General features: G+C 35.7%; 4 protein-coding genes and 2 long non-coding RNA genes across 10 annotated transcripts; 3 read left to right on the top strand and 3 right to left on the bottom strand.

Annotated features, from left to right (window-relative positions):
* Positions 1-195: 195 nt before the first annotated feature.
* LOC135789764 (ATP-binding cassette sub-family G member 5) lies at positions 196-2,738 on the bottom strand. The gene is made up of 7 exons (XM_065299754.1): positions 2,470-2,738; positions 2,299-2,416; positions 1,910-2,245; positions 1,581-1,853; positions 1,317-1,527; positions 1,053-1,264; positions 196-984 (listed from the first exon to the last, which is right to left on the bottom strand). The coding sequence occupies exons 1-7, from the start codon at positions 2,521-2,523 to the stop codon at positions 290-292; spliced, it is 1,899 nt and encodes a 632-aa protein (XP_065155826.1). The 5' UTR covers positions 2,524-2,738; the 3' UTR covers positions 196-289.
* Positions 2,739-3,619: 881 nt separating this feature from the next.
* On the top strand, positions 3,620-9,847 carry LOC135803742 (uncharacterized). Its single transcript, XM_065317431.1, is given in 14 exon segments — positions 3,620-4,057; positions 5,784-6,083; positions 6,147-6,284; positions 6,470-6,644; positions 6,985-7,169; positions 7,315-7,453; positions 7,516-7,878; positions 7,934-8,315; positions 8,318-8,338; positions 8,394-8,577; positions 8,634-8,922; positions 8,978-9,098; positions 9,152-9,432; positions 9,493-9,847. Coding segments are annotated over 13 exon segments (2,769 nt in total). The 5' UTR covers positions 3,620-4,057; positions 5,784-5,811; the 3' UTR covers positions 9,712-9,847.
* Positions 9,848-9,985: 138 nt separating this feature from the next.
* LOC135803744 (cilia- and flagella-associated protein 161) lies at positions 9,986-10,972 on the top strand. Its single transcript, XM_065317434.1, has one exon. It carries the CDS (start codon positions 10,025-10,027, stop codon positions 10,904-10,906), a length of 882 nt encoding a protein of 293 aa, XP_065173506.1. The 5' UTR covers positions 9,986-10,024; the 3' UTR covers positions 10,907-10,972.
* Positions 10,886-13,005, bottom strand: Dph2 (Diphthamide biosynthesis 2). The gene is made up of 3 exons (XM_065317433.1): positions 12,251-13,005; positions 12,080-12,192; positions 10,886-12,028 (listed from the first exon to the last, which is right to left on the bottom strand). Exons 1-3 carry the CDS (start codon positions 12,401-12,403, stop codon positions 10,960-10,962), a joined length of 1,335 nt encoding a protein of 444 aa, XP_065173505.1. The 5' UTR covers positions 12,404-13,005; the 3' UTR covers positions 10,886-10,959.
* A 460-nt stretch (positions 13,006-13,465) lies between these two features.
* Positions 13,466-22,557, top strand: LOC135803746 (uncharacterized). Of its 4 annotated transcripts, XR_010550862.1 has the most exons (9): positions 13,573-13,695; positions 18,987-19,037; positions 19,150-19,201; positions 19,314-19,365; positions 19,478-19,529; positions 19,642-19,693; positions 19,806-19,856; positions 19,970-20,020; positions 22,416-22,557. It is a non-coding gene; the product is annotated as an uncharacterized lncRNA (long non-coding RNA). The 4 variants fall into 4 exon arrangements; XR_010550860.1 differs by lacking the exon at positions 22,416-22,557 and having other exon boundaries at positions 19,970-20,141; XR_010550861.1 differs by lacking the exons at positions 19,150-19,201; positions 22,416-22,557 and having other exon boundaries at positions 13,466-13,695; positions 19,970-20,141.
* Positions 21,870-26,606, bottom strand: LOC135803745 (uncharacterized). 2 transcript variants are annotated; one of them, XR_010550859.1, is made up of 4 exons: positions 26,346-26,606; positions 25,739-25,929; positions 22,200-22,353; positions 21,870-22,136 (listed from the first exon to the last, which is right to left on the bottom strand). It is a non-coding gene; the product is annotated as an uncharacterized lncRNA (long non-coding RNA). The 2 variants fall into 2 exon arrangements; XR_010550858.1 differs by having other exon boundaries at positions 25,746-25,929.
* Positions 26,607-26,677: the final 71 nt, after the last annotated feature.

Genomic DNA, 26,677 nt, shown 5'->3' with positions numbered 1-26,677 from the left:
TAAAAGGGGGAGAGGTTTATATATGAATGTCGAGGTACAGGCAACATGTTGCCAGACATTGTGCAATTTAGTGAAACGGAGAATTATTTTCGAAGTGTAGCATCATTGTATGCAACCCACGGTACAATATCGATTTAAGTAAACGCCATTTTCTCAATAATATTGAAACAATACAAAATAAATGAAAACTCAATGTTGTACCATAGATAAACACTATAATTTATTCAAAAATGTAATCTTTTAAAGACCTACACAATCTAATTGCTAATAAAATAAATAAAATATAAATCTATCGAAACTTAGAATTTGCAAACGTGGGCAAAGGCAACATATGCAGTACGAAATTCAGAAATACAATTCCAAATGATAAAGCAAGAGACATATACAAATTAACATCCTCATCAAAAACACCAGCAAAAATGGGCGCATTGTTTTCCCTTGAATAACGCTCCGATAAATAAACGTAATTCTGTTTGTTTAGACATTCTAACGGCAAAGGTTGCACATTAACATTGGTACAATTAACTTTGTTATCAAAAAGAACCGTTTCCGACATGGTACCCAGAAGTACAAACTTAGATAGGTACAATGAAGCGTACCTGATTTGTAACGCGTATGTAAAGTAAAATAACCATTCCTGTAAACCTTTGAAAGACCTTAAAATCCCACTTCCTAACACCACCGACACGGAAGTAATATACAAGCTGCAAATGGCTGCTTTGATATTATCCTTGAGCATCATTAATAAAGCAATTGTAATTTGTTCAGCCAGTATATAACTAGCGAACAGGGTTAGTGTAAAATAAATGTACTCTTCCCATTGATCACTTAATCGACCTACTAGTGGGAATACAATTGCAGAACTTAGAAACATGGAAATCAACGAGAAAGGCATCGAAATGCAGTTGTATGTGAATAGAAACAATCCACCTCCATAAATTCCTTCTTGAGATTCTTGATTGTATTGTTTTCTATACGTGGGATCTATAATAAACAAATAAACAGTCAATTAAAGTTAATAGTCGTGATGATAGGCTTTCAGATACACTTACATAATATTAACGCACTCATAATTCCCGTGTAATATGTGCCCATTATACAATTAAAAACCAAACCAGTTTTTGATGTTACCGAATATTGATCCTGCTCGATGTTACTGTAGAATAACCAGAGGAATCCGTAGAATATTGGAAGTAAAAAGAGACGTAGAAATGTTTGTTTGACGCCAGTCCATGTTAGATTAAGTGTTGCAGTCAACAATCGTCTATAAAACACAAAAATATTATTTTATTCTTTGATATAAGTAGAAGACTTACATGTATAATAACCAGGCGATGGTAAACCAACTAATCCTCCTTTGTAACAAAGGTACTTTGTTGTTTAATCCTGCTTCGCCTGGTCGTACTTCGGAATTCGCTTTAGTTATCATCAAACCTTCAACTTTAAACTTATCAACCAGTGCGGCAATCTGATTGTTGCTTTCAATGAAACGTTCTCTTGATCGACGATCAACAGTTGATAAACATACTGAAATTATTTTAGTAAATAAAATGAAATTGAGAGTAAATTTTAAAATTTACAATAATACATCAGTGGATTCTCAAGTTGTGGACATGGAAAACCAATAGCGTTAAAATAGTCCAACATTTGTCGTGTTTTCCCTGCATAAACAACATCTCCAAGGCATAAATATAATACTCGATCCAAAAACGGGAATACATCAGAGCGTGGCTTCTCCATTGTTAGAATGATTGCTGTACCGTATTTCTTAGCAGCGTTTGATAAAATTGACACTACTAAGTAGGTATTAAGAGGATCTAAATTCCAAGTTGGCTCATCCAATAGTAACACAACTAAAAATTTTAAAAATCATTAAATTGTAAATCACATTTTTCATTTGATTAAAAACCTGGATCTTTAATAAGTTGTACCCCAATCATTAATCTCCTCAACTCACTCAAACTAATATTCTCCACACATCTATTTGCAACCTGTGATAGAGCCAAGTCAGCCATGATTTGTTTAACTTTAGACTTTTTCAAATATCCAGATAGTTTTGTAGGTACAAAATATAAAGTTTGCTCTACTGTTAATCCAGGGATAAAATTATAGTGGTGAGTTACATAGCCACATCTTTGTTGAAATACAGCAAGACTCATTGGTTGATTATTCAGAAGAATTTGTCCTCGTGTTGGGCCCTGCACTCTTCTTGAAATTACATCAAGTAAAGCTTTCTTTCCACTACCTAAAGTACAACACCTTTTTAGTTCACCAAATGATTAAATAATGACTTTTTACCTTTTGATCCTAAAACTGCCAACACTTCTCCTGATTGTACCATAATAGAAACATCTTTAAGGATGACACCTGTCTTAATGGTGCCTAGAATATGTTGAATGCAAGAACCAGGCTCAACCTACAATAAATAATCAATTTTAAAAGAAATATAAAAGCTTTTTAATAACTCACTTGTCCTGAATAGAAAACATTACACAGTTCCAATATGAAATCACCGGAAATCATTTTATTTTGTATATGCGTTGACGCTGATAATAATATTTGATACAAACTACAGTGATTGTATTGTATTGTTTAAACTAATAAAATGTCTTTACTTTACAACCGGGAATTTGCAATTGCAATTGCAAGTTGTCCATCCATAACTGTTTTTCTGTCTGTTTTTTTTTCGAAGCGCAAAATAACTACCAGCACCAACAGAAAGCACCAGAAACACTGCTTTTACCTCGGCGCACCTTTGCAGCATAGGCTTTGCAGTGGAAGAGTAAACATTAAAATGGGAAAAAGAGTGGAAGGAGGTAGGAGTGGATGAGTGTACTGAGCGGCAATGGCCGCGCCATACGCCACTCAACCGAAGCTGGGTTACTTACATCTGCGTCCGTTAAAATTACACACGAAACACACTTTACAACATGAACGTTTTTAATGTTATGTTTGTATGCAAATTTGTGTCGATCGGAAGAGCAGCTAAATGTTATTGTGCTCGAACTTCAAACAGTTGGCTTGTTTGTCGAGTTCTAAATATGAATGTATTGTACTCGGAAAAAATGTTGTTAGGAAGCATTCAACATTCATCAATGAATTACATATTTATAGTAAATAGCAATAAAAAATATTTTTAATAAAAATTTGTACAGTTAGTCATTTAAAGAGGGTTTTAAACAATTTTGCAATAATTTTACCACACCCAGACATATTTACTTATAAATAATTAATGATTGTTTGCAAGCTTTTGTAATGAATCATTTTTGTCATTGACAGTATGCAAATATCATCATCACATCATCCCATCATCAATATGTGAAAATTTCAACAGGTAACCGCAACGTGACCAGCGTGAGCAGCATTCTTTGCGAGAATCGAGCTGCGCATGCGTGCGCAACTCAGCACGATCACGCGCGTCTGTACAGAGGTGGTACTACGCAAGGGGTCGGCAACCTTTTGAGCGTCTTCACATGCACAACTTTTCTTCAGTGTGTACTTGAAGTACTATTTCAAATGTTGATGATGGCCGTGTGCCTGGAAGGCCACAGTAAAGCCCTTGGCGCTGTGGCTGCATGTTGATGAGCCATTCGCGCGCTGATGGTGCTCAGCGTTGTTGAAAGCAGGTTGGAAGTCTGGATGGTGCGATGGTAGTCTGTGCATACCGTACACGTACAATTTTTTCCAACCTGCTCACTAGTGTCCAGACTAGTGTGCGAGCAAGCGCCTGCGTGCGGCTGTGTGACGTGTACATCGAGTTCAAAGCGCTTCTTTGTGCGGCTCTTGCTCGCGACCAGTTGACTCTCGTGTTGGGCGAGTAACGCATTCGTGGTGGTAACCAGAGTAAAACCATACCGTCAAGAGTTCACGCGTTAAATGTCTACGTTTAACCACAACATCTAGTTCCATAAATTTGATTTGTGTATTGTGATACTTGCCATGGATCTCTTATCATCGAAATGCCGCGTCGGTTTATTGAAGTTTATCTAAAACCGGATATTTTTACACGCGTAAATAACAAGTGCAAAGGATTGGGATTACATTAAAAGACTCTCAAGTAAGTTATTAATGAAATTACATATTAAGCAACAAAATGAATCATTGCTAGTGGATATTTGTTGCAATTTGCTTCGTTCACTGGTTTTTAATTGCGTGCATGTACCGCATGTACGCATAAGCCTACTTGTCAGTCATAAGTCATAACTGTTTAACTGACATGTGCAAAATGCTCACAAGAAGATAAACCTGAATTACGTGCTGGTAAAATTTAAATATTTATGCCATAAATATTAATTATAAACGATGCACACGATACTAATTTTAGACTTTGTGTAATCATTTAGAAATTTCAAGGGCAGACGAAAACAGAAACGGTTGTAATATTTATTATTAAAAGACATCATATAATTGGCTTACAATGCGCGAAGCGTTAATCTTTGTTTTGGTAATAAAGCCGCTAAATTGTGTTATAATATGTTCTAACAAAATGGGACGTTACGCAAGTTCTTACTGGAACTTCAAGTACAACAAACAGAGGATATCCGAATCATTTTAATCGTGTGTGCTTTATTTGTTAATGTTGCAACATTTTTATTTGCATTGACATCAAGGTATGAAGATATCAAGTTAATTATTGAATGGATTTTGTAATAAAAACGATGATGTAAACAATTTGCGCGCCATTTTTTATTTAGAGTAGGATATATAGCTCATTAACACTGCATTGGCAATAGTTTGTGGTACAGTGATAATTTAATATGTAGATAAATGTCACCAAAGTTTCACAATTTGGTGTTAGTCATCTGGTGTCATAATATCTGCTAAGTTTATATGCAAACTACTTTTGCTGATGACTATTGAGTGGTCACTGAATAATAACAAGAGATTTCAAGATATTTTAACATATAGCTTGAATTGGTGTCGGTTTCACCAGAGTTTATTTGAGAATGTCGTTAATAACTTCTATTTTACATAAATTCTTTGAATGTTTGAATTTTTGATTTTTTGTTATTGCTTTAAGTATTGTTGTATTTTTATAAAGCTGATATCTTTTATGTTATGTTTACCATGTTACTAAATTATGCACAGTTATTCCTACTTCCGGTTGGTCCCCATGTTAGGCATTATTGGATGCCACAACAACTTGTTGCCTTGAATCATCTTCTGATGTAGACAATGCGGTAACTTTGGAGGTGATTAGTCGTGCACGGAAATGTATCTCCTATGAGTGTACATTTTAAACACTTCAAAAGAAACCAATTTAAATGCAAAACTTTAAATTTAATTAACTCTGAGTCATAGTTGACATAAAACTTGTTAAAATTATGCTTTATTGATCATAATTTTTGTTCTTAATGGAACATAGCATTATTTTAATTAAAATTTCACACAAACATTAAACAAATGACAAATTATAACCATAATAAATTTAATTCTAGAAGTCAGGGGTCACTAAACCAAGACACCAATTAGATGTTGCTTGAAATTATTAAATTATTAATTAAATATCAAGGGGGTAGGTGAGAAGAACAAAGGATTGATAAAACGTTTATAGTTTTGTTTGCTCTTGAATAAAAAGAAGCAGTGACGTAAGTGTGCACAAAAAAGCTGTAAATACAATTTCGTACAAGACTACTTTTAATTGTTCCGACCATTGTTCTCCGCTTAATTATTACATTTTAGTTGTGCGTGTGAATTCGTTTAATTAAAATATTTCTGTTCAACATTTAAAAGCTAACGTTTCCCGATCTAATATGATTATTGGTGGTCCTAAAAACTTTTAGAATCTTGGGCGCACGACAAATGTTATAAATGGTACGAAGTAGAACGCCGTCGCACGGCGGCTCGCAGGGATTTGAAATGGAGCGCAAATATTCCGTACCATCAAATCCCGAGTCGCGTGCATTTTCGGGTACCGCAAGCGAGGATCTGCACGCATGGTCTATCTACCGACAAAATTTGAATTCTGACTTCACGGACAGTGCGTTGGGATCAACTGATAAGAGTCCACTACCTTATGGTAACTTTCAGCTGCGTGATACTACAGTGCAATCGATTTTATCACATCCACGATATGGACCAAAGTAATTATAGTTTTGTAGTAACTAACAGAAAAATAATTTAATTAGGAAATTAATTTATGATAGGTCAACATTGGGATCAAATATGTACACATATTTAAAGTTTGGTTTACCACGTGTTTTCCCACCGAATCAAAATGGCTCCAATCATTCGGGTACCCCGCAGAATTTCCACAGAAGCACATCAGGAAGGCCAAAAGGAAGGTAGGAACACAATTCATCTTTTTTTTTGATAACCTTCACATTGTTGTATCATCATTTCTTTACCTGTATACTTTAATGTCAGAAAACATCCGGTGATTATTAATTTAAGCGGTTTTCTTTGTATGTTTAAAATGCAATTTGCCTAATGCCATCCATCATTGTTGTGGTTCTTGTTGATCAAACAGAGATGCAAAGAGCGGAGGTCGCGGTCTCAGGGATGGCAGCTCCGGATACGATAGCTCCGACAATGAAACGCATAATGTCAACCAATACAATAAGAATCATCGAAAATACCGATCGGATCCGGACTTCCGGATGCAGAACATTATCTATCAACAACAACAGCAGCAAGCGCTTGGGGTAGGTACCATTTTGTTTTATTTCCCACAGTATGACAGCCTCATTGAAGTTTACAGATTTGTTTTTCACGGATAATCTATATTGTTATATCGTTACATGTTGATGCTAATAGCTTAATAGCAAAACAAATCTTTGTACGCATCGCTGGCGATGAATGATGAAGTATATGGTTGTACTGACAACATGTATTCTTCACTCTAATTTGATTTAAGCCTGTCGTCACTGAGCAGAACGTTTGCTCGAAATTCAATCCAAGATTGTGTCAGTCTGCACAGTTATTTTCGGCGAATAGAGCTGAAATAATGCGATTTGTGATGGTGGTTTTGTTACGATATTCTAGGCCCCGACCAGTGCCCCGTTGGCAGCGCTACAGCAAGGCGGTTTACGATCGGGCAAGTGGTCGCGCAACAAGAGCATCTCCGAGGCCAACCTGCTCAACGGCGACTACTCACCATCAAAGCTCACGCTCAGAGACACACGACGAAATAGTGTCGCGGACTTTGCATATCATCAGCATGTCGAGAGGTAGGTTTATATGGTTTTAATTTCAATGGCATAGAAATTGCTAATTAGTGCGCTTCACCATAATAAAATAAACGCAAGTCGCAAGTCGTAAATGTGTTATTGAGTGCTACCTACATACTTAAAGTGAAAATTGCATTAATTGCAGTGGAATGCGACCGCTATCCAAAGCGGAAAGTCATCTATCGCTAGCAACGGCCGCGGTACAGCACAGATCAATGGTACCCGGAGAGTACATGGGTCACAACGAGGATATTAGACCGCCACACATGTACCCGCATCTTCAGGTACACTTATTAACATCATACAAGTGTCACATGAATAAATAAATGCAAATTTTTTGGTTTAGGTGCACGGTCTGAGTGTTTTACCCAAGAGCAAATCGGGCATGAGAGGAAGACCACATTTTCTGATCAACAATGTCTCATTTGAAGCACGTGGCGGTGAAGTTTTAGCTATAATGGCTACCAGTGAAGCGGAAGGCACGGTAATATTGGATGTGCTTGCTGGAAGGAAGAATCATACCGTTGGTGACATTTTACTCAACGGACAAATTGTCCGACGGTCAATATTACGGGATTCTGTTTCATATGTTCAAAATGATACAAATCTAGCTGAAGATATGACTATTGTACAGACGCTCAATTTTTATTACGATCTGAAGAGACCTACCAGTAAATTGGAACATTTGAAGATTGATACTATTGATAGAGTTAGTTTTACTAATTATTTATCAAAAAAACTATTAAATGATGTTTATTTTGTAGATAAACGTACTTATAGAAGATTTGGGACTTGAGCAAGTGCGGAATACAAAAGTTTCGTCTCTAACATTATCAGAGAAACAAAGACTTAATGTAGCGTGTCATTTGTTGCTTGATACGGATGTGGTGCTTCTGGACCAACCCACAAAGGGCATGGATATTTTCGACACATTCTTCTTAGTGGAATATTTAAGACAATGGGCGAATGGTGGTAGTGGGCACGCGCTTGGCAGAGTTGTAATTCTCACATTACATCCGCCAACGTATGAAATTTTCACGATGTTATCTCGGATACTTTTGATATCTGCCGGAAGGACTATGTTTAGTGGACGGAGACGTGATATGTTGCCGTACTTTACATTAGTGGATTATCCATGTCCAGCTTATAAAACCCATCGGATTATTATCGTAAGTTTAATTTCTTGGCGAAAAGTAGTGAATTTAATGCTTAATTTGGTTCCAGTTGATTTAGTCACACTTGACGATTTGTCAGCGGAAGCGATGCTGGAATCATCACAACGAATCGAACAGTTAGCAGAACTATTTCGACAAAAACAACAGCCAATGTCGGATCCTGGTCCACCAGCTGCACTACCCATGACGATCAATCGAACATCCGCTATTTCAAAAGGGTTTACCCTTTTAATGTATTAATTTGTGATTTGATGTTGTTATATTGACTTAATCGGTTCAATCATTGCAGGAAATCGTTGATTTATACACAACCGAATACTTTTATCAATTGGCTGGGTGCAGTTGTATTAGCCGGAAGTTTATCCGTCATTATGGGCGCTGTGTTTTGGGATGTGCCCAACACAGATCCCCAATTAAATCTCAATGACAGACTGGGCTATCATTATGCCACAATGTCTTTTATGTATTTGCCCATAATGTTCCGGTTGGTGGTAAGTGAAGAACGGAAGAATAGAAGAGTTATCAAAAGAGACATTGGAGATGAACTTTATGGACGATTTACATACATTCTCGCAAAGGTTTGGGCAGAACTAAATGATATTGTTTGATTTGTCTAATGTATTGTTATTTTAGTGTATTGCTAATTTGCTGCCATCTTTGTTTATATGGCTTGTATTTCTTGTTCCGGCGTATTCCATGTCAGGATTACACTTTCAGAGCACTTCGAATTACCATGGGTTTTACATATATTTAGGTAATATATTGTTGTAAATCGTACAATTGAAATTAATATGATTTAATTTACAGGTTTAATGCTGATGTACTTTTGTTGCATACAAATTTTCATCACGTTTCTTGCTTATGTAATACCTTGGGACGCGTTAAGTACAATCTTGAGCGTCTTGTTCTTAGGAAGCTGCTCCTTTATTTCCGGTTATTTATTGCACTACAAGCATCTACCATACCACTTTCACTGGCTTCAGTACGTTAATCCAGAGGCATGGCTGCTGCCTAAATTGCTCCTACGTGAATACTCGCCTGAGGCAATCGCGAGCAGTTCGGCAACGACATTATGTCGCAATAAACAGGTATTTACACCTAGAAATTGATTCATATGTAAACGATTGTTTATAAATTTAATGTTATAGGTGCAGCATCAAGACATTATTGTGCAACTACCGTGTCCACCGCCGAATGGCACGCAAGTCTTGAGCTACTACGGATATTTAGACACGCAACATATTTTCAATGTGTACGACAATCATATCACCGCGTTGTTGATCTTTTATTGTGTATGTTTTGTGCTCGTATGCTTTGGCTATATTTTTATTCGAAAAAGGCACAAAACATATGCGGCTAGACAATAACATTAATTAATGAAAAGGGGTTTTGTGCCAAAATCAGTATTTTCTATCTGGAGCAACTCTAAGTTTTTTTTAATAGTCATAGATTTCTGTACAATATTTTAATTTTAATATTAATAAATTGATAGTATTTCTTAAACATGTTGGAAGTTCTCAAATTTCTAACACTAGACGGGGAAAGATGCCGGAAATCTAAGTCTTTTACATTACGTTGTTGCTAAAATACTTCAGTTTATTGACATTACATCGTGATTAACTTTAATCATCAGTTTGACGTTTTACAAATATTTTTCATCTATTTATATTACGGGTACCCATGATAATGGATCCAATTCGTTGCAGTATCGAAATTGAATCAAAAGAAACACCTAATCAATCATGTACATACAGTCTACCAACCATAATTGGCAACTGGGAAAACGCACGTGCTTTGGAAGAAGCGCACATGGCTTTAATTTCCTACAAAAAGGTAAACTGCCAGTTGTTATCTTCGCGTACCCGCGCCATGTTGCGCAATGTTCTGGCTCCTGTAGCGTTGTCGCCATGTACTGGAGGAATTGAATATAACAAAACCTACCAGCTGTATTCCCCTTCGCAACCGAGCCAGATAACAAGCACGTATCCTTATGAAAAGAAAGGCTTATACCTTTCCGGAATGGTCGGCGAAGCAAATATAGACAAAGGCACTGGGCTCATGCACGGATGCCCCTTGACTGCTTCATCTGAAAGCATGCCTTGTCGCAGAAACACCTTTATTTTCCGGACTGAAATTCAAAACACAAATAGGATGTACTATGGTGACGATTTATTCATACAAATCAACGCCGACTCAGCAACGCCATTGTATGTACAAGCCGAAAATCATACAATTAATTCCTTCGGCAAATCCTTACAACTGAGATTGAGCCAACAAAGAGATGTTTACACTCACTTCAAAATTCTACACGCACATCCTAAATATCGTACGGATTCAATCGGAATGGTCATCACTCCCAGTAGTAATGTGATCATACGGCATGTCGCATCCGGGCAAAATCTGTCTGCTAATGCCAGCAGCTGGATAACAACTTTCTTTGGGGTAGAATGTGAAGCATCCTGTCGTACATACAGAAACAGTAATCGAATCGACACAGCCGAAAATATGTGGCAGATAATAGGTCATATAGAAAAGACTAAGTACTCAACAATGAACATATAATGTTTGTTTAATATAACAAATTTATAACAAGTATTGTACAAATATAAATTAACTTATTTTGGTTCAGTTTCGTAGCCGGATGCAATACCTTTTCGCCCTTCGGAAGCAAGTTCCACCTCAGTTTTTCCTATATTTTGTTCCAAACCCTTCCAGGTCCTCGAACTAAGATGGCCATCTTTATATTGCAGTGCAACGCTGCCATCTTGTCTCAAACTTATTATAGTATCATTTGTGTTTTCATCTGGTTGCACTTCTTCCACAGTGCGCACAGTTCCACTCAAAAGACTTACATCACAAACATTGACGGAAATATTATTCAGGTCATCGTTATTTTCTGCAAGTGATGTTAAGTCATGATATCGTACTCCTGCGGCATTTGGGTTTAACGCTGTTTCGACATCGTGCGGCGTCACGATTGGTTTGTAATAGTCGCGACTGTCAAATATGTCATTCATGGGGCATCCAATTAATACATAAACATCTAATTCCGGATAATTGGCAAGTTTCGCAACTGTTGGCTTGCCAACACTAATCAGATAATGTTTTTTGCCATGCAACCTGCACAGTTTAATCATTCTATGCATGATCACTTTGTAGTTTTTGACAGAAACAGTTCCCATAATAATACCAACCGTTTTGCTATCTTTGATTACTTCTCGTAGATATGACCGCCTTTTAATCGCTTTCAGATCCATAGCATAGGCTTGAACATACTCTGGATTTGAATTATTATAATAAAACAATTCTTTAGGTTTGTACAACTGATTGAATATCATAAGTTTACGATTATTATCACCGACATATAAAACTCGGCGGTTTTCTACATTAATATCCTCCTCATCTAATCCATGTAGTGTTATATCTTGGTGGATATCTTTGATTAGTCTCATTTGTTCTTTTTTGTATATAAATGGAGTGTCTAGAATGACAGATACATCACCACAAGTATCAGCATGGAATTGATCAGCAAATGCATTGAATAGTTTGTCCAAGTCAAATTTGCTCTTTTCATGGACCAGTAGTGTTGGAATGACTTCAACAGGCTTTGAGAAGCAGGTACTTCCAAAATGTACTATGCCATCTGCATTGATATGAGCAGCAGCTACATAATCCACACAACAACTAAAAAGTTTAAATTAATGCATATATTTATTAATAAAATACCAAAGTTACCTTTCATATGATGTATCTCCTAAGACATAAACATGCATTTCAAGTGCAGATTCAAATAATTTAACAACATTAGCCACATCATAAAGTAGATAATCAGGAAATTGTAGGCAAACCTGTAAATGAAAATAAAGTTTTCAACAGTGTAACTTTAAACAACGCAAAAATGCACACCTTTTTTATGTTGTTTGCTATTATCCAATCTTTACATCTCTGCAGGTCATAGAGGAAGTCCAAATCAAATTCTCTGCAGTTGCTACTCGTCATTTCTAAGTTTTGGATTTTCTTCTCTAAACTTATCAGCTCGTTGCTATATAATTGAGTCATTTTAATTTAATTTCACTTGCTGCCAGCGCACTTGACTAAAAAATAATGCGACAATAACACGGTATAGTGCTATATGTGCATAACCTAGGCGTTACAAATGTTGATGCATAACCTGACCAAGGGTATCGGAACGCACGTAGTCACGTAGCACTACAGCACTAGCGCTTATCTCACACTTCAAACAATCTACATACTTATGGTGCTATTCTGAGCAGCACCCGAAGTGCCGTACTGTCGAACGAACGCAGATTGCAATTCTGAGTGCCCAACGGAGGTCTTTTGGAGGGTTCGGGTCGCCTCAATTTTTCGAGCAGCTTGAGGGTGCCGATAGCCTTCGTAACATGTTGTACGCATGCGCTGCTCTCTTGGCGCGGGTGAAACTGCCTTACCGCAGCTCTTCGTTCTCACTCACAACCGCACTCGGTCGTCTGCTGTCTCAGTCTGCCTATTCATCGAAATTGGTAAGTGGAATATTTTGCCGAGCCGTGTGCTCAGCAGATGTGAAAAAAGATGAAGATGACAAAGAATTGCACGCATCGAGTGTATCTGTATTTTTCAAATGCAAAATTCCACGTTTTCAAGCAAAAATTTCAAATTAAAAAAAAAACTCCTAAAAACAATAAATTTGAGATGAATATTTTGTCAATTTTTCACAAGTATTTGCTGATAATGAGCCAAATACGTAGCATATAAAAGATTATTTATATTTTTTGATTGTGTTTCTTCAAAGGTAATTTAAAAATCAAAACAATGAACAATAACAACTTTTGATTGCGACTTTTCAAACGTCAGTATTGAACCGAAATAGAAATAATAAGTATTAACACATATTTGTTGCATATTTGAATAATTGAAGAACCCATACATTTGAAACTCGCGCGCTTTCTGTCAAATTTTAGGGTGCAGCGGGATTGACTTTAGGTAAAGATATAGATGCGCGCACAGAATACCACTTAAGGCCGATCCATAACTTCGCCGTACGAAGCGTCTTGGAGCTTTCGTACGTTCGTTTGTTAAGTGGTGAACACAGAATCGCACCATTAATCTTCCGTGCTAGTCGTCTGAATCGCGCCGGTGTGACCGCACGCGTTTCTCTTGCTAGCCTCGTTTGTTTCTGGTTGAAGTTCATCATCCGTTGAAATTGCTAATAAGAAATTAATTTCAACTTTACGCGCTTATCGGTATTTGTGTTTGTGTAAATTCGAGGTGCGGTGCATCTGTGGAAAATTGAATTCGTTCAGTCGGTACAATCTAGCATCTACGGCATGTTCCTTCTGGAAATCGTTCCGCGGGTAAGTTAAGAATTGAATTAATATTATTAATTTGTTTTCATGATTAATTATGGCTATATAACGGTGTGGTAATCGCCATTTGCGGTCCTTTGTATGTACACAGTCGAGAAGATGAAATTAGTCAGTATGCGTAACAGAATTGTTGTTGTTTTTGTCTCTACGCGTTGATCAATGTCAGTGTGTAAACAAGTTTTTATGGCATGCAGATCTTGCACTGTACCACGAGAGTTATTTTCTTTGATGCGACCATTCCGCCTCTCGAAATCACGCCGGAAGTGCCTTAAACATAACTTTGCCCTTAAAGTTAGTTTACGAGATATTCGCGATGGCAAAAAATCGTCAAAAATTGAAAAATGTCACTATTTAGCACTATTAGTCGCGTTTTTTGACCTTTTATTGTTGAATTATATATTGTATAATTATTTTATATTTTTACCGAAAATCATTATCAAGCACCCCCCCCCCTCTTGGCAATTTTTTCTTAAAAATTAAAATTTCATCTCTCAGATTTCCGTTTTAACTATCACATCTTATAGAAAATAGTCCGTAGATTAAGATGCTGCGATCAGACCTTATTTATCTCTTTTATTTTACGAGATATTCGCGATTGAAGAAAATCATCAAAAAATGCAAAATGTCACTTTTTAGCACTTTTAGTGGCGTTTTTTTACCTTTTACTGTTGGAAATATAATTATTTAATATTTTAATTGATAGAGAATTTTCCAATCTTTCATAATCAGCAATTTGTTGGTTGCTATCACTGTTAGTATAAGAGATATTAATTATTAAAAATCGTCGAAAAAAAGTATCAAGCACCCCCCTAGGAAATTTTTTCTTAAGAATTAAAATTTCATCTCTCAGATTTCCGTTTTAACTATCACATCTTATAGAAAATAGTCCGTAGATTAAGACGCTGCGACCAGATCTTAATTATCTCTTTTAGTTTACGAGATATTCGCGATTGAAGAAAATCATCAAAAATTGCAAAATGTCACTTTTTAGCACTTTTAGTCGCGTTTTTCGACCTTTTACTGTTGGAAATATAATTATTTAATAGTTTTATTTGATAGAGAATTTTCCAATCTTTCATAATCAACAATTCGTTGGTAGCTATCGCTTTTAGTTTATGAGATATTAATTATCAAAAATCGACGAAAAAAAGTATCAAGCACCCCCCCTTGGCAATTTTTTCTTAAGAATTAAAATTTCATCTCTCAGATTTCCCTTCTAACTATCACATCTTATAGAATATAGTCCGTAGATTAAGATGCTGCGATCAGATCTTAATTATCTCGTTTAGTTTACGAGATATTCGCGATTGAAGAAAATCATCAAAAATTGCAAAATGTCAATTTTTAGCACTTTTAGTCGCGTTTTTCTACCTTTTACTGTAAGAAATATAATTATTTTATATTTTTATCTGATAGACAATTTTGCAATCTTTCATAATCAACAATTCGTTGGTAGCTATCGCTTTTAGTTTAAGAGATATTAATTATCAAAAATCGTCGAAAAAAAGTATCAAGCACCCCCCCTTGGCAATTTTTTCTTAAGAATTAAAATTTCATCTCTCAGATTTCCCTTCTAACTATCACATCTTATAGAAAATAGTCCGTAGATTAAGATGCTGCGATCAGATCTTAATTATCTCTTTTAGTTTACGAGATATTCGCGATTGAAGAAAATCATCAAAAATTGCAAAATGGCACTTTTTAGCACTTTTAGTCGCGTTTTTCGACCTTTTACTGTTGGAAATATAATTATTTAATAGTTTTATTTGATAGAGAATTTTCCAATCTTTCATAATCAACAATTCGTTGGTAGCTATCGCTTTTAGTTTAAGATATATTAATTATCAAAAATCGTCGAAAAAAAGTATCAAGCACCCCCCCTTGGCAATTTTTTCTTAAGAATTAAAATTTCATCTCTCAGATTTCCCTTCTAACTATCACATCTTATAGAAAATAGTCCGTAGATTAAGATGCTGCGATCAGATCTTAATTATCTCTTTTAGTTTACGAGATATTCGCGATTGAAGAAAATCATCAAAAATTGCAAAATGGCACTTTTTAGCACTTTTAGTCGCGTTTTTCGACCTTTTACTGTAGGAAATATAATTATTTTATATTTTTATCTGATAGAGAATTTTCCAATCTTTCATAATCAATAATTCGTTGGTAGCTATCGCTTTTAGTTTATGAGATATTAATTATCGTCGAAAAAAGTATCAAGCACCCCCTTCAATTTTTTCTTAAGACCTTTTTCCCTTCTACTGTAGGAAATATAATTATTTTATACTTTTATCTGATAGAGAATTTTCCAATCTTTCATAATCAACAATTCGTTGTAGTTTATGAGATATTAATTATCAAAAATCGTCGAAAAAAAGTATCAAGCACCCCCCCTTGGCAATTTTTTCTTAAGAATTAAAATTTCATCTCTCAGATTTCCCTTCTAACTATCACATCTTATAGAAAATAGTCCGTAGATTAAGATGCTGCGATCAGATCTTAATTATCTCTTTTAGTTTACGAGATATTCGCGATTGAAGAAAATCATCAAAAATTGCAAAATGGCACTTTTTAGCACTTTTAGTCGCGTTTTTCGACCTTTTACTGTAGCACTTTTAGTCGCGTTTTTCGACCTTTTACTGTAGGAAATATAATTATTTTATATTTTTATCTGATAGAGAATTTTCCAATCTTTCATAATCAATAATTCGTTGGTAGCTATCGCTTTTAGTTTATGAGATATTAATTATCAAAAATCGTCGAAAAAAAGTATCAAGCACCCCCCCTTGGCAATTTTTTCTTAAGAATTAAAATTTCATCTCTCAGATTTCCCTTCTAACTATCACATCTTATAGAAAATAGTCCGTAGATTAAGATGCTGCGATCAGATCTTAATTATCTCTTTTAGTTTACGAGATATTCGCGATTGAAGAAAATCATCAAAAATTGCAAAATGTCACTTTTTAGCACTTTTAGTCGCGTTTTTCGACCTTTTACTGTAGGAAATATAATTATTTTATATTTTTATTTGATAGAGAATTTTCCAATCTTTCATAATCAACAATTCGTTGGTAGCTATCGCTTTTAGTTTAAGAGATATTAATTATCAAAAATCGTCGAAAAAAGTATCAAGCACCCCCTTGGCAATTTTTTCTTAAGAATTAAAATTTCATCTCTCAGATTTCCCTTCTAACTATCACATCTTATAGAAAATAGTCCGTAGATTAAGATGCTGCGATCAGATCTTAATTATCTCGTTTAGTTTACGAGATATTCGCGATTGAAAAAAATCATCAAAAATTGCAAAATGGCACTTTTTAGCACTTTTAGTCGCGTTTTTCGACCTTTTACTGTAGGAAATATAATTATTTTATACTTTTATCTGATAGAGAATTTTCCAATCTTTCATAATCAACAATTTGTTGGTAGCTATCGCTTTTAGTTTAAGAGATATTAATTATCAAAAATCGTCGAAAAAAAGTATCAAGCACCCCCTTGGCAATTTTTCTTAAGAATTAATTAAGTTGCGATCAGCTTAATTATCTCTTTTAGTTTACGAGATATTCGCGAAAAAAGTATCAAGAAATTTTTCTTAAGAAAATTTCATCTCTCAAAATTGCAAAATGTCACTTTTAGCACTTTTAGTCGCGTTGAAAAAATTTTGCGACCTTTTACTGTAGGAAATATAATTATTTTATACTTTTATCTGATAGAGAATTTTCCAATCTTTCATAATCAACAATTCGTTGGTAGCTATCGCTTTTAGTTTAAGAGATATTAATTATCAAAAATCGTCGAAAAAAAGTATCAAGCACCCCCCCTTGGCAATTTTTTCTTAAGAATTAAAATTTCATCTCTCAGATTTCCCTTCTAACTATCACATCTTATAGAAAATAGTCCGTAGATTAAGATGCTGCGATCAGATCTTAATTATCTCTTTTAGTTTACGAGATATTCGCGATTGAAGAAAATCATCAAAAATTGCAAAATGGCACTTTTTAGCACTTTTAGTCGCGTTTTTCGACCTTTTACTGTAGGAAATATAATTATTTTATATTTTTATCTGATAGACAATTTTCCAATCTTTCATAATCAACAATTCGTGGGTTGCTATCTCGTTTAGTTTAAGAGATATTAATTATCAAAAATCGTCGAAAGAAAGTATCAAGCACCCCCCCTAGGCAATTTTTTTCTTAAGACTTAAAATTTTGTCTCTCATATTTCCCTTTTAACTATCACATCTTATAGAAAATAGTCCGTAGATTAAGATGCTGCGATCAGATCTTAATTATCTCTTTTAGTTTACGAGATATTCGCGATTGAAGAAAATCATCAAAAATTGCAAAATGTCAATTTTTAGCACTTTTAGTCGCGTTTTTCTACCTTTTACTGTAAGAAATATAATTATTTTATATTTTTATCTGATAGACAATTTTGCAATCTTTCATAATCAACAATTCGTTGGTAGCTATCGCTTTTAGTTTAAGAGATATTAATTATCAAAAATCGTCGAAAAAAAGTATCAAGCACCCCCCCTAGGCAATTTTTTTCTTAAGACTTAAAATTTTGTCTCTCATATTTCCCTTTTAACTATCACATCTTATAGAAAATAGTCCGTAGATTAAGATGCTGCGATCAGATCTTAATTATCTCTTTTAGTTTACGAGATATTCGCGATTGAAGAAAATCATCAAAAATTGCAAAATGTCACTTTTTAGCACTTTTAGTGGCGTTTTTTGACCTTTTATTGTTGGAAATATAATTATTTAATAGTTTTATTTGATAGAGAATTTTCCAATCTTTCATAATCAGCAATTTGTTGGTTGCTATCTCTTTTAGTTTAAGAGATATTAATTATCGAAAATCGTCGATAAAAATTATCAATTATTGGCAATTTTTTCTTTTTCTTCTCTCGCCGTTGCCACTTCCGCATGCAGTACATTCTAGTTTGGTTTAGATCGCATATATAAACCGTGCCAAATGTAATTCGCGCACAAGGTCGCGGGTCGTCGACGCGCCGGCTTTGCGCATCTCTTGCTTTCTTATCATAAACTCTCGCGGCGTTACTGGCACGGCTTCGTCATATGCTATCGATGGTTTGCAGCCAGTTTCGTGCCTTGCGCTGGCGTATTGAGACGCATTTCGCGCGACGTGTAACATGCATCTGCTGTGTTTTGTGAATGACTAATAGTGCGATTTTTTAGCACTTTTAGTGCTAAAACATTGCCCTCCAAAATTGCATTTTTATGTTCGAAGGACTAATTTTTGCTCGTTTTAAGGATTTTCCACCTGAGTCTGACATCGTAGAAGGACCATTCTTGCATCAGATTGTAAGTATTAAATTTCTTTATCATTTTCCTAAATAACTTTTGTAATTATTTCACAAATTGACCCCCAAAATTACATTTTTATGTTTGAAGGACTAATTTTTGCCGGTTTTAGGGATTTTACACTTGAGTCTGACATCGTAGAAGGATCATTCTTGCATCTGATTGTAAGTATTGAATTTCTTTATCATTTTCCTAAATAACTTTTGTGATTATCTCACAAATTGACCCCCAAAATTGCATTTTTGTGTTCGAATGCTTAATTTTTGCTTGTTTTAGGGATTTTGCACCTGAGTCTGACATCGTAGAAGGACCATTCTTGCATCAGATTGTAAGTGTTAAATTTCTTTATCATTTTCCTAAATACCTTTTGTAATTATTTCACAAATTGATCCCCAAAATTACAATTTTATGTTTGAAGGACTAATTTTTGATGGTTTTAGGGATTTTGCACCTGAGTCTGACATCGTAGAAGTACCATTCTTGCATCAGATTGTAAGTATTAAATTTCTTTATCGTTTTCCTAAATAACTTTTGTAATTATTTCACAAATTGACAACCGAAATTACATTTTTATGTTTGAAGGACTAATTTTTGCTGGTTTTAGGGATTTTGCACTTGAGTCTGACATCGTAGAAGGAGCATTCTTGCATCTGATTGTAAGTATTGAATTTCTTTATCATTTTCCTAAATAACTTTTGTGATTATCTCACAAATTGACCCCCAAAATTGCATTTTTGTTATCGAATGATTAATTTTTGTTTGTTTTAGGGATTTTGCCCCTGAGTCTGACATCGCAGAAGACCATTCTGGTATCAGATTGTAAGTAATTAATTCCTTTCTCATTTTCCTAAATAACTTTTGTAATTATTTCACAAATTGACCCCCAAAATTACATTTTTATTTTTCAAGAACTAATTTTTGCTTGTTTTAAGGATTTTGCACCTGAGTCTGATATCGTAGAAGGACCAATCTTGCATCAGATTGTAAGTATTAAATTTCATTATCTTAAATAAATTTTGTGATTATTACACAAATTGACTCCCTAAATTTATGCTTGTGTGTTTTCTTTAATAAAGAATATTTTTAAGTTTTTCTAATTATAAATATTTCTGTTATTTCTACCCGATCACATATTTAACGATTCCTTAAACCATGATGCATTTAATTTGAAAAGTGCATGCTAGTGCCATCTATCAATTAGAAACGACAACAACCGAAAGTTTTGAGCTTCGGTCCGTCGCCACCAGAGGCAGCACCTTACTAGTTACCGCCAAAACTTTATCAGCCTCCTCAACTTTCTGCGATCCTAATATTCAATATTTATTTTGTCGACTTTGGGAGCCAAAATGACACAAAATTTGGACGCGAAACAGTCGAAACCCAGGTTTTGGTATTCGGATCACAGAAAGCGAGAGGAGGTAAATAAAGGAGGCGGTAACTAGTAATGGCGGGTAAAATTAATGTTTAAAAATCTTTATTCCGCAAATGCATCTGTAATACTGGACTTTTTAAATACGGTTTTCAGATTCTGAAAGATAGGTAAATGCTATATCGACTATTGAAGTAATTATTTTCTTAACATTGACGACTGTTTAGGCCCTATTTCCAATTTTAATAAAAAAATTTTTTACTTGCCAATAGGGCCTTAATCTATAAGTGTGTTACTGGTTTCCGATTCAGAATTTAGTCAACTTTCAGAATCCGGAAACAGAATTTAAAAATTCCAATTATTACAGAACCTGCATTTGTTGAAAAAAGAATTCGTCATAAAAAAGGCAAAACATTTTTCTTTTTTATGTCAAACGATGTTTTCATTCAAATTGCATATAGGGCCTAAACGGTTAGTACAAACAAAAAAAGTTACTAAAATAGTCGATGTAGAATTAAGTTATCAATCATAATCCGAAAACCGAATTTAAAAATTCCAACTTTTAATTTTCGACATAAAAAAGAGAAATCTTTTGCCTTTTTTATAACAAAATATTTTCTTTAAAATTTTTTGTGCCATTTTTGTTGTTTTTCAATAATGATGCCATCTTGTCCAGAATTCTTCAAGGATCAAGAATACGTAGGTCATTTTTTCCTAGCCCTTTTAGTTGTCGAGATAATTACAATTTAATCTTCACAAATTAGACTATTCCGACGGGATACACGTGTTTTATTATAATTGCAAATAGGGCCTAAACGGTCAATGCAAGGAAAAAATTGTACTTTAATAATCGATGTAGAATTAAATTAACTTTTAGAATCCGAAAAAAAAATTCAAACTTTTAATTTTGACATAAAAAAAGGCTAGGAAAAAAAGAACTACATATTCTTGATCCTTGAAGAATTCTGGACAAGATGGCATCATTATTGAAAAACAACAAAAATGGGACAAAACATTTTTAAAGAAAAGATTTTGTTATAAAAAAGACAAAAGATTTCTCTTTTTTATGTTGAAAATTAAAAGTTGGAATTTTGAAATTCTGTTTTTGGCTGCTGATCGATAATTTAATTGTACATCGATTATTTTAGTAAAGTTTTTTGCTTGGATTAACGGTTTAGGCCCTATTTGCAATTTTATAGAAAAAGTGGAATATGTAGTGAAAAATGCAATAGGCTGAATTTCCAGAAATCTGTAATAGCGGCGTAGTTTAGTTACTCATTGATAGATGACACTAGTGATACCTTTTTTAAATTAATATTGATACAATATAAAATTGATTTTGAACTATTTCCCATATCTAGTAATGGCATTTCTATTAAAGTTTAAGGGATTTATGGATTAATTAAAGGAGTAATGATGTTGCGAGCTATGTTTTCCGTTTGAAACAAATAAAACAATAAAAATTTATAGTTAAAAATATAAAACTACAATTTTATTCAAACATGTAGAATATACACCCATCACAAACTCAATTTCTCAATATATACAGCATTTTTAACAATACAAGCAAGAAAACAGAATAATAGTATGCAATTATATAATGCTCTTTTTATAACTTAACAAAATAAACAAAAATGATATCAATAACAGATTCAAAATGTTGTAAATTCATTCAATCGTATATGGAACCATCATCAACCCCGGCAATCCAATCTTCAATTTTTTGGACACTATAAACAATGAAGAACAGAACAGTAAAATATAAAATATTATAAATTGCCAACATATAATACACGTTCTTGGAACTTTAATCCAGTTGACACATCCATCTTCAGTAATCAAAACATCAACCTCAATATGAACTGCACCAGTACCACGGTACTTCTCCAGTCGGCCCTTATTGATAAACTTGGCCATCTCTGGATTTGCCAATGCTTCATCCAACAACTGGAAAATATTTATGTAAATGATATATACATATACATAAAATAAGTTAATTATTCTTACAGGATCCCTAAGGACTCCCATTTAGGGCACCGTACCAAGGTAGCGGTAGAAGTGACTCCCATTCAAGGCACCGTACGAAGGTAACGAGAGAAGTTACACTCATTTAGGGCACCGTATGAGGGTAGCGGTAGTAGTGATTTCTAGAACGGAGGTGTTGCATCATGTTTCAGTCACGTAAAATTTATATAATTTAACAGTCCAAATAAATAGCAGTTTTGTACACAAATGCAATAAATCAAACTTATATTAGTCGTGATCTTCAAGTTTTAAGTTGCGTTTAACAAGTTTCTTTCCAATATTAAATCATAAATCGTGTCGTAGAAGCGCTTATCTTAATACAATTAAATACAATCAAATAAAGAATTTAATTCCGCATCTCTAGACGCCGCGATGAAGTCAGTGAGCCGCCTAGATCGCGCGCAAACCCGAAAAAAGACTAACATTTCACGAGAAAGGGTGACAAAACGCACCCTTTAATGCAAATTTTCACGGGTTGCAGGTCGAATTCCTGCCACAAACAAATACAACCCGACGGAGAATTTAATTCCGCATCTCTAGACGCCCCGATGAAGTTAGTTAGCTGCCTAGATCGCGCGCAAACCCGAAAAAAGACTAACATTTCACGAGAAAGGGTGACCAAACGCACCCTTTTATGCAAATTTTCACGGGTTGCAGGTCGAATTCCTGCCACAAACAAATACAACCCGACGGAGAATTTAATTCCGCATCTCTAGACGCCCCGATGAAGTTAGTTAGCTGCCTAGATCGCGCGCAAACCCGAAAAAAGACTAACATTTCACGAGAAAGGGTGACAAAACGCACCCTTTAATGCAAATTTTCACGGGTTGCAGGTCGAATTCCTGCCACAAACAAATACAACCCGACGGAGAATTTAATTCCGCATCTCTAGACGCCCCGATGAAGTTAGTTAGCTGCCTAGATCGCGCGCAAACCCGAAAAAAGACTAACATTTCACGAGAAAGGGTGACCAAACGCACCCTTTTATGCAAATTTTCGCGGGTTGCAAGTCGAATTCCTGCAACAAGCAAATACAACCCGACGGAGAATTTAATTCCGTATCTCTCGACGCCGCGATGAAATCAGTGAGCCGCCTAGATCGCGCGCAAACTCAAAAAAATTCTAACATTTCACGAGAAAGGGTGACAAAAATCACACTTTTATTCAAATTTTCACGAGTTGCAGGTCGAATTCCTGCCACAAACAAATACAACCCGACGGAGAATTAATTCCGCATCTCTAGACGCCGCGATGAAGTCAGTGAGCCGCCTAGATCGCGCGCAAACACGAAAAAATACTAACATTTCACGGGAAAGGGTTACGAAAATCACCTTTTTATTCAAATTTTCACGAGTTGCAGGTCGAATTCCAGCCACAAACAAATACAACTCGACGGAGAATTTTTTTCCGCATCTCTAGACGCTGCGATGAAGTCAGTGAGCCGCCTAGATCGCGCGCAAACACGAAAAAATACTAACATTTCACGAGAAAGGGTAACAAAAATCACTTTTTTATGCAAATTTTTGCAAGTTGCAAGTCGAATTCCTTCAACAAACAAATACAACCTGACGGAGAATTTAATTCCGCATCTCTCTACGCAGCGATGAAGTTAGTGAGCCGTCTAAATCGCGCGCAAACACGACAAAATACTAACATTTCACGAGAAAGGGTGACAAAAATCACTTTTTTATGCAAATTTTTGCGGGTTGCAAGTCGAATTCATTCAACAAACAAATACAACCCGACGAAGAATTTAATTCCGTATCTTTCGACGCCGCGATGAAATTAGTGAGCCGCCTAGATCGCGCACAAACATGAAAAAATACAAACATTTCACGAGAAAGGGTGACAAAAATCACCCTTTTATTCAAATTTTCACGAGTTGCAGGTCGAATTCCTGCCATAAACAAATACAACCCGACGGAAAATTTAATTCCGCATCTCTAGACGCCGCGATGAAGTCAGTGAGCCGCGTAGTTCGCGCGCAAACACGAAGAAATACTAATATTTCACGAAGAAGGGTGACACAAATCACCCTTTTATGCATTTTTTTGCGGGTTGCAGGTCGAATTCCAGCCACAAACAAATACAACCCGACGGAGAATTTAATTCCGAATCTCTCGACGCCGCGATGAAATTAGTGAGCCGCCTAGATCGCGCACAAACATGAAAAAATACTAACATTTCACGAGAAAGGGTGGCAAAAATCACCTTTTTATTTAAATTTTCACGAGTTGCAGGTCGAATTCCTTCCACAAATAAATACAACCCGACGGAGAATTTAATTCCGCATCTCTAGACGCCGCGATGAAGTCAGTGAGCCGCGTAGTTCGCGTGCAAACACGAAGAAATACTAATATTTCACGAAGAAGGGTGACACAAATCACCCTTTTATGCAATTAATTGCGGGTTGCAGGTCGAATTCCAGCCACAAACAAATACAACCCGACCGAGAATTTATTTCCGCATCTCTCGATGCCGCGCCGAAGTTAGTGAGCGGCCTAGATCGCGCGCAACCCGAAAAAATACAAACATTTCACGAAAAATGGTGAAAAAATCACCCTATGCTGCAAATACTTGCGGGTTCATACGGTGCCCTGAACACGAGTCACTTCTACCGCTAGCCTCGGAAGGTGCTCCGAATCGAGTCACTTCTACCACTAGCCTCGCAAGATGTCCCGAATAGAGTCACTTCTACCGCTAGCCTCGCAATGTGCCCTGAATCGAGTCACTTCTACCGCTAACAAATACAAAGCCGTGCTGAAGCTAGTGAGCTGCCTAGATCGCGCGCAAACCCGAAAAAATACTAACATTTCACGAGAAAGGGTGACAAAAATCACCTTTTTCTGCAAAATTTCACGAGTTGCAGGTCGAATTTCTGCCACAAACAAATACAACCCGACGGAGAATTTAATTCCGCATCTCTAGACGCCGCGATGAAGTCAGTGAGCCGTCTAGATCGCGCGCAAACACAAAAAAATACTAACATTTCACGAGAAAGGGTGACAAAAATCACCTTTTTCTTCAAATTTTCACGAGTTGCAGGTCGAATTCCTGCCAGAAACAAATACAACCCGACGGAGAATTTAATTCCGCATCTCTAGACGCCGCGATGAAGTCAGTGAGCCGCGTAGTTCGCACGCAAACACGAAAATGGTGAAAGTATTAAACTGTGCTGCAAATTTTCGCGGGTTCATACGGTGCCCTGAACACGAGTCACTTCTACCGCTAGCCTCGTAAGGTGCCTTGAATCGAGTCACATCTACCGCTATCAAATACAACAAAACAAACACTTGGTTACACATACCACATACCAGTATTTCACTCGTTGCAACACTCAGGACTAATGCTGAAGATGATAAAATCTGTGAAATAAATTACATTGTTAAGAGGAAATGCGGGAAGGGGTGTCAATGTTTATTTTATTTTAAATCGGGAGTCGACCGACTAAGCGAATCAAATTCTCGTGACTCGGCCTTTGGAACTCAAAGGCTATTGCTGAAACAGAGAAGAGAACAATAGTTAGAACATTGCGTACAAGTCGAGATAAAATAATACCGGGACTAAACATGCAATAAAACGTCTCCACGAAGTGTAAAGTATGATATAAATGCAACTCGAAATTGAGAAATTGAAACATGTAATTTTAAATAAAGTTAAAGCACATATTCATACCTACTAAAACATGTATTCCGCAACAACACGCGGTCAGTGTAAGATTCGAACGCCATAAAAACTTGTTTACACACTGACATTGATAAACACGTAGAGACAAAACCGATAACAATTATATTGTGCGGACTGACTAACTTGACAATGTAGAAATATTCTAGAATGCCAATTACGAAACCGTAATATAGACATAATTAATCATAAAAAATAAATAAATAGTATTAATTCAATGCTATACCTACCAGCGAAACGATGGCGAACTCCAACTGATGTCCTCCGCAGTTTGCAGCAAGCACGTACCGTAGATGCTAGATTGTAGCGATTGAACGAATTCAATTCTCCAGAGATGTAACACAACGCACCTCGAATTTACAACAAAAATGTCGATAACCGCGTAAAGATGAAATTAATTTCTTATTACTAATTTCGATGTCTGACAATTTCAACCAAAAATACACGAGGGTTGCCAGAGAAACGCGTGCGGACACACCGGCGCGATTAAGACGACTAGGTGGTTTACACAGGTGGCGCATAACCTGACCCAACATATCAAAGCGAACGTAGTCAAGTAGCA

The sequence above is a fragment of the Atheta coriaria genome, unplaced genomic scaffold, assembly GCF_025399875.1.
Source record: "Atheta coriaria isolate IRGN ID8LTWV9N9 unplaced genomic scaffold, Caltech_Dcor_3.1 hic_scaffold_3_pilon, whole genome shotgun sequence".
Classification (NCBI taxonomy): Eukaryota; Metazoa; Arthropoda; class Insecta; order Coleoptera; family Staphylinidae; genus Dalotia; species Dalotia coriaria.
Note: the sequence above shows the minus strand (reverse complement) of the source record. Positions and strands in the feature narration are given on the sequence as shown.

Coding starts and splice junctions, on each gene's coding strand:
- LOC135789764 (XM_065299754.1), bottom strand. CDS start 2,523: ATGATTTCCGGTGATTTCATATTGGAACTGTGTAATGTTTTCTATTCA. Junction 1,854..1,909: donor ACAACTTATTAAAGATCCAG/GTTTTTAATCAA, acceptor TAAAATTTTTAG/TTGTGTTACTATTGGATGAG. Junction 1,265..1,316: donor ATCGCCTGGTTATTATACAT/GTAAGTCTTCTA, acceptor TGTGTTTTATAG/ACGATTGTTGACTGCAACAC.
- LOC135803744 (XM_065317434.1), top strand. CDS start 10,025: ATGATAATGGATCCAATTCGTTGCAGTATCGAAATTGAATCAAAAGAA.
- Dph2 (XM_065317433.1), bottom strand. CDS start 12,403: ATGACTCAATTATATAGCAACGAGCTGATAAGTTTAGAGAAGAAAATC. Junction 12,193..12,250: donor TAGCAAACAACATAAAAAAG/GTGTGCATTTTT, acceptor TTTCATTTACAG/GTTTGCCTACAATTTCCTGA. Junction 12,029..12,079: donor GGAGATACATCATATGAAAG/GTAACTTTGGTA, acceptor TAAACTTTTTAG/TTGTTGTGTGGATTATGTAG.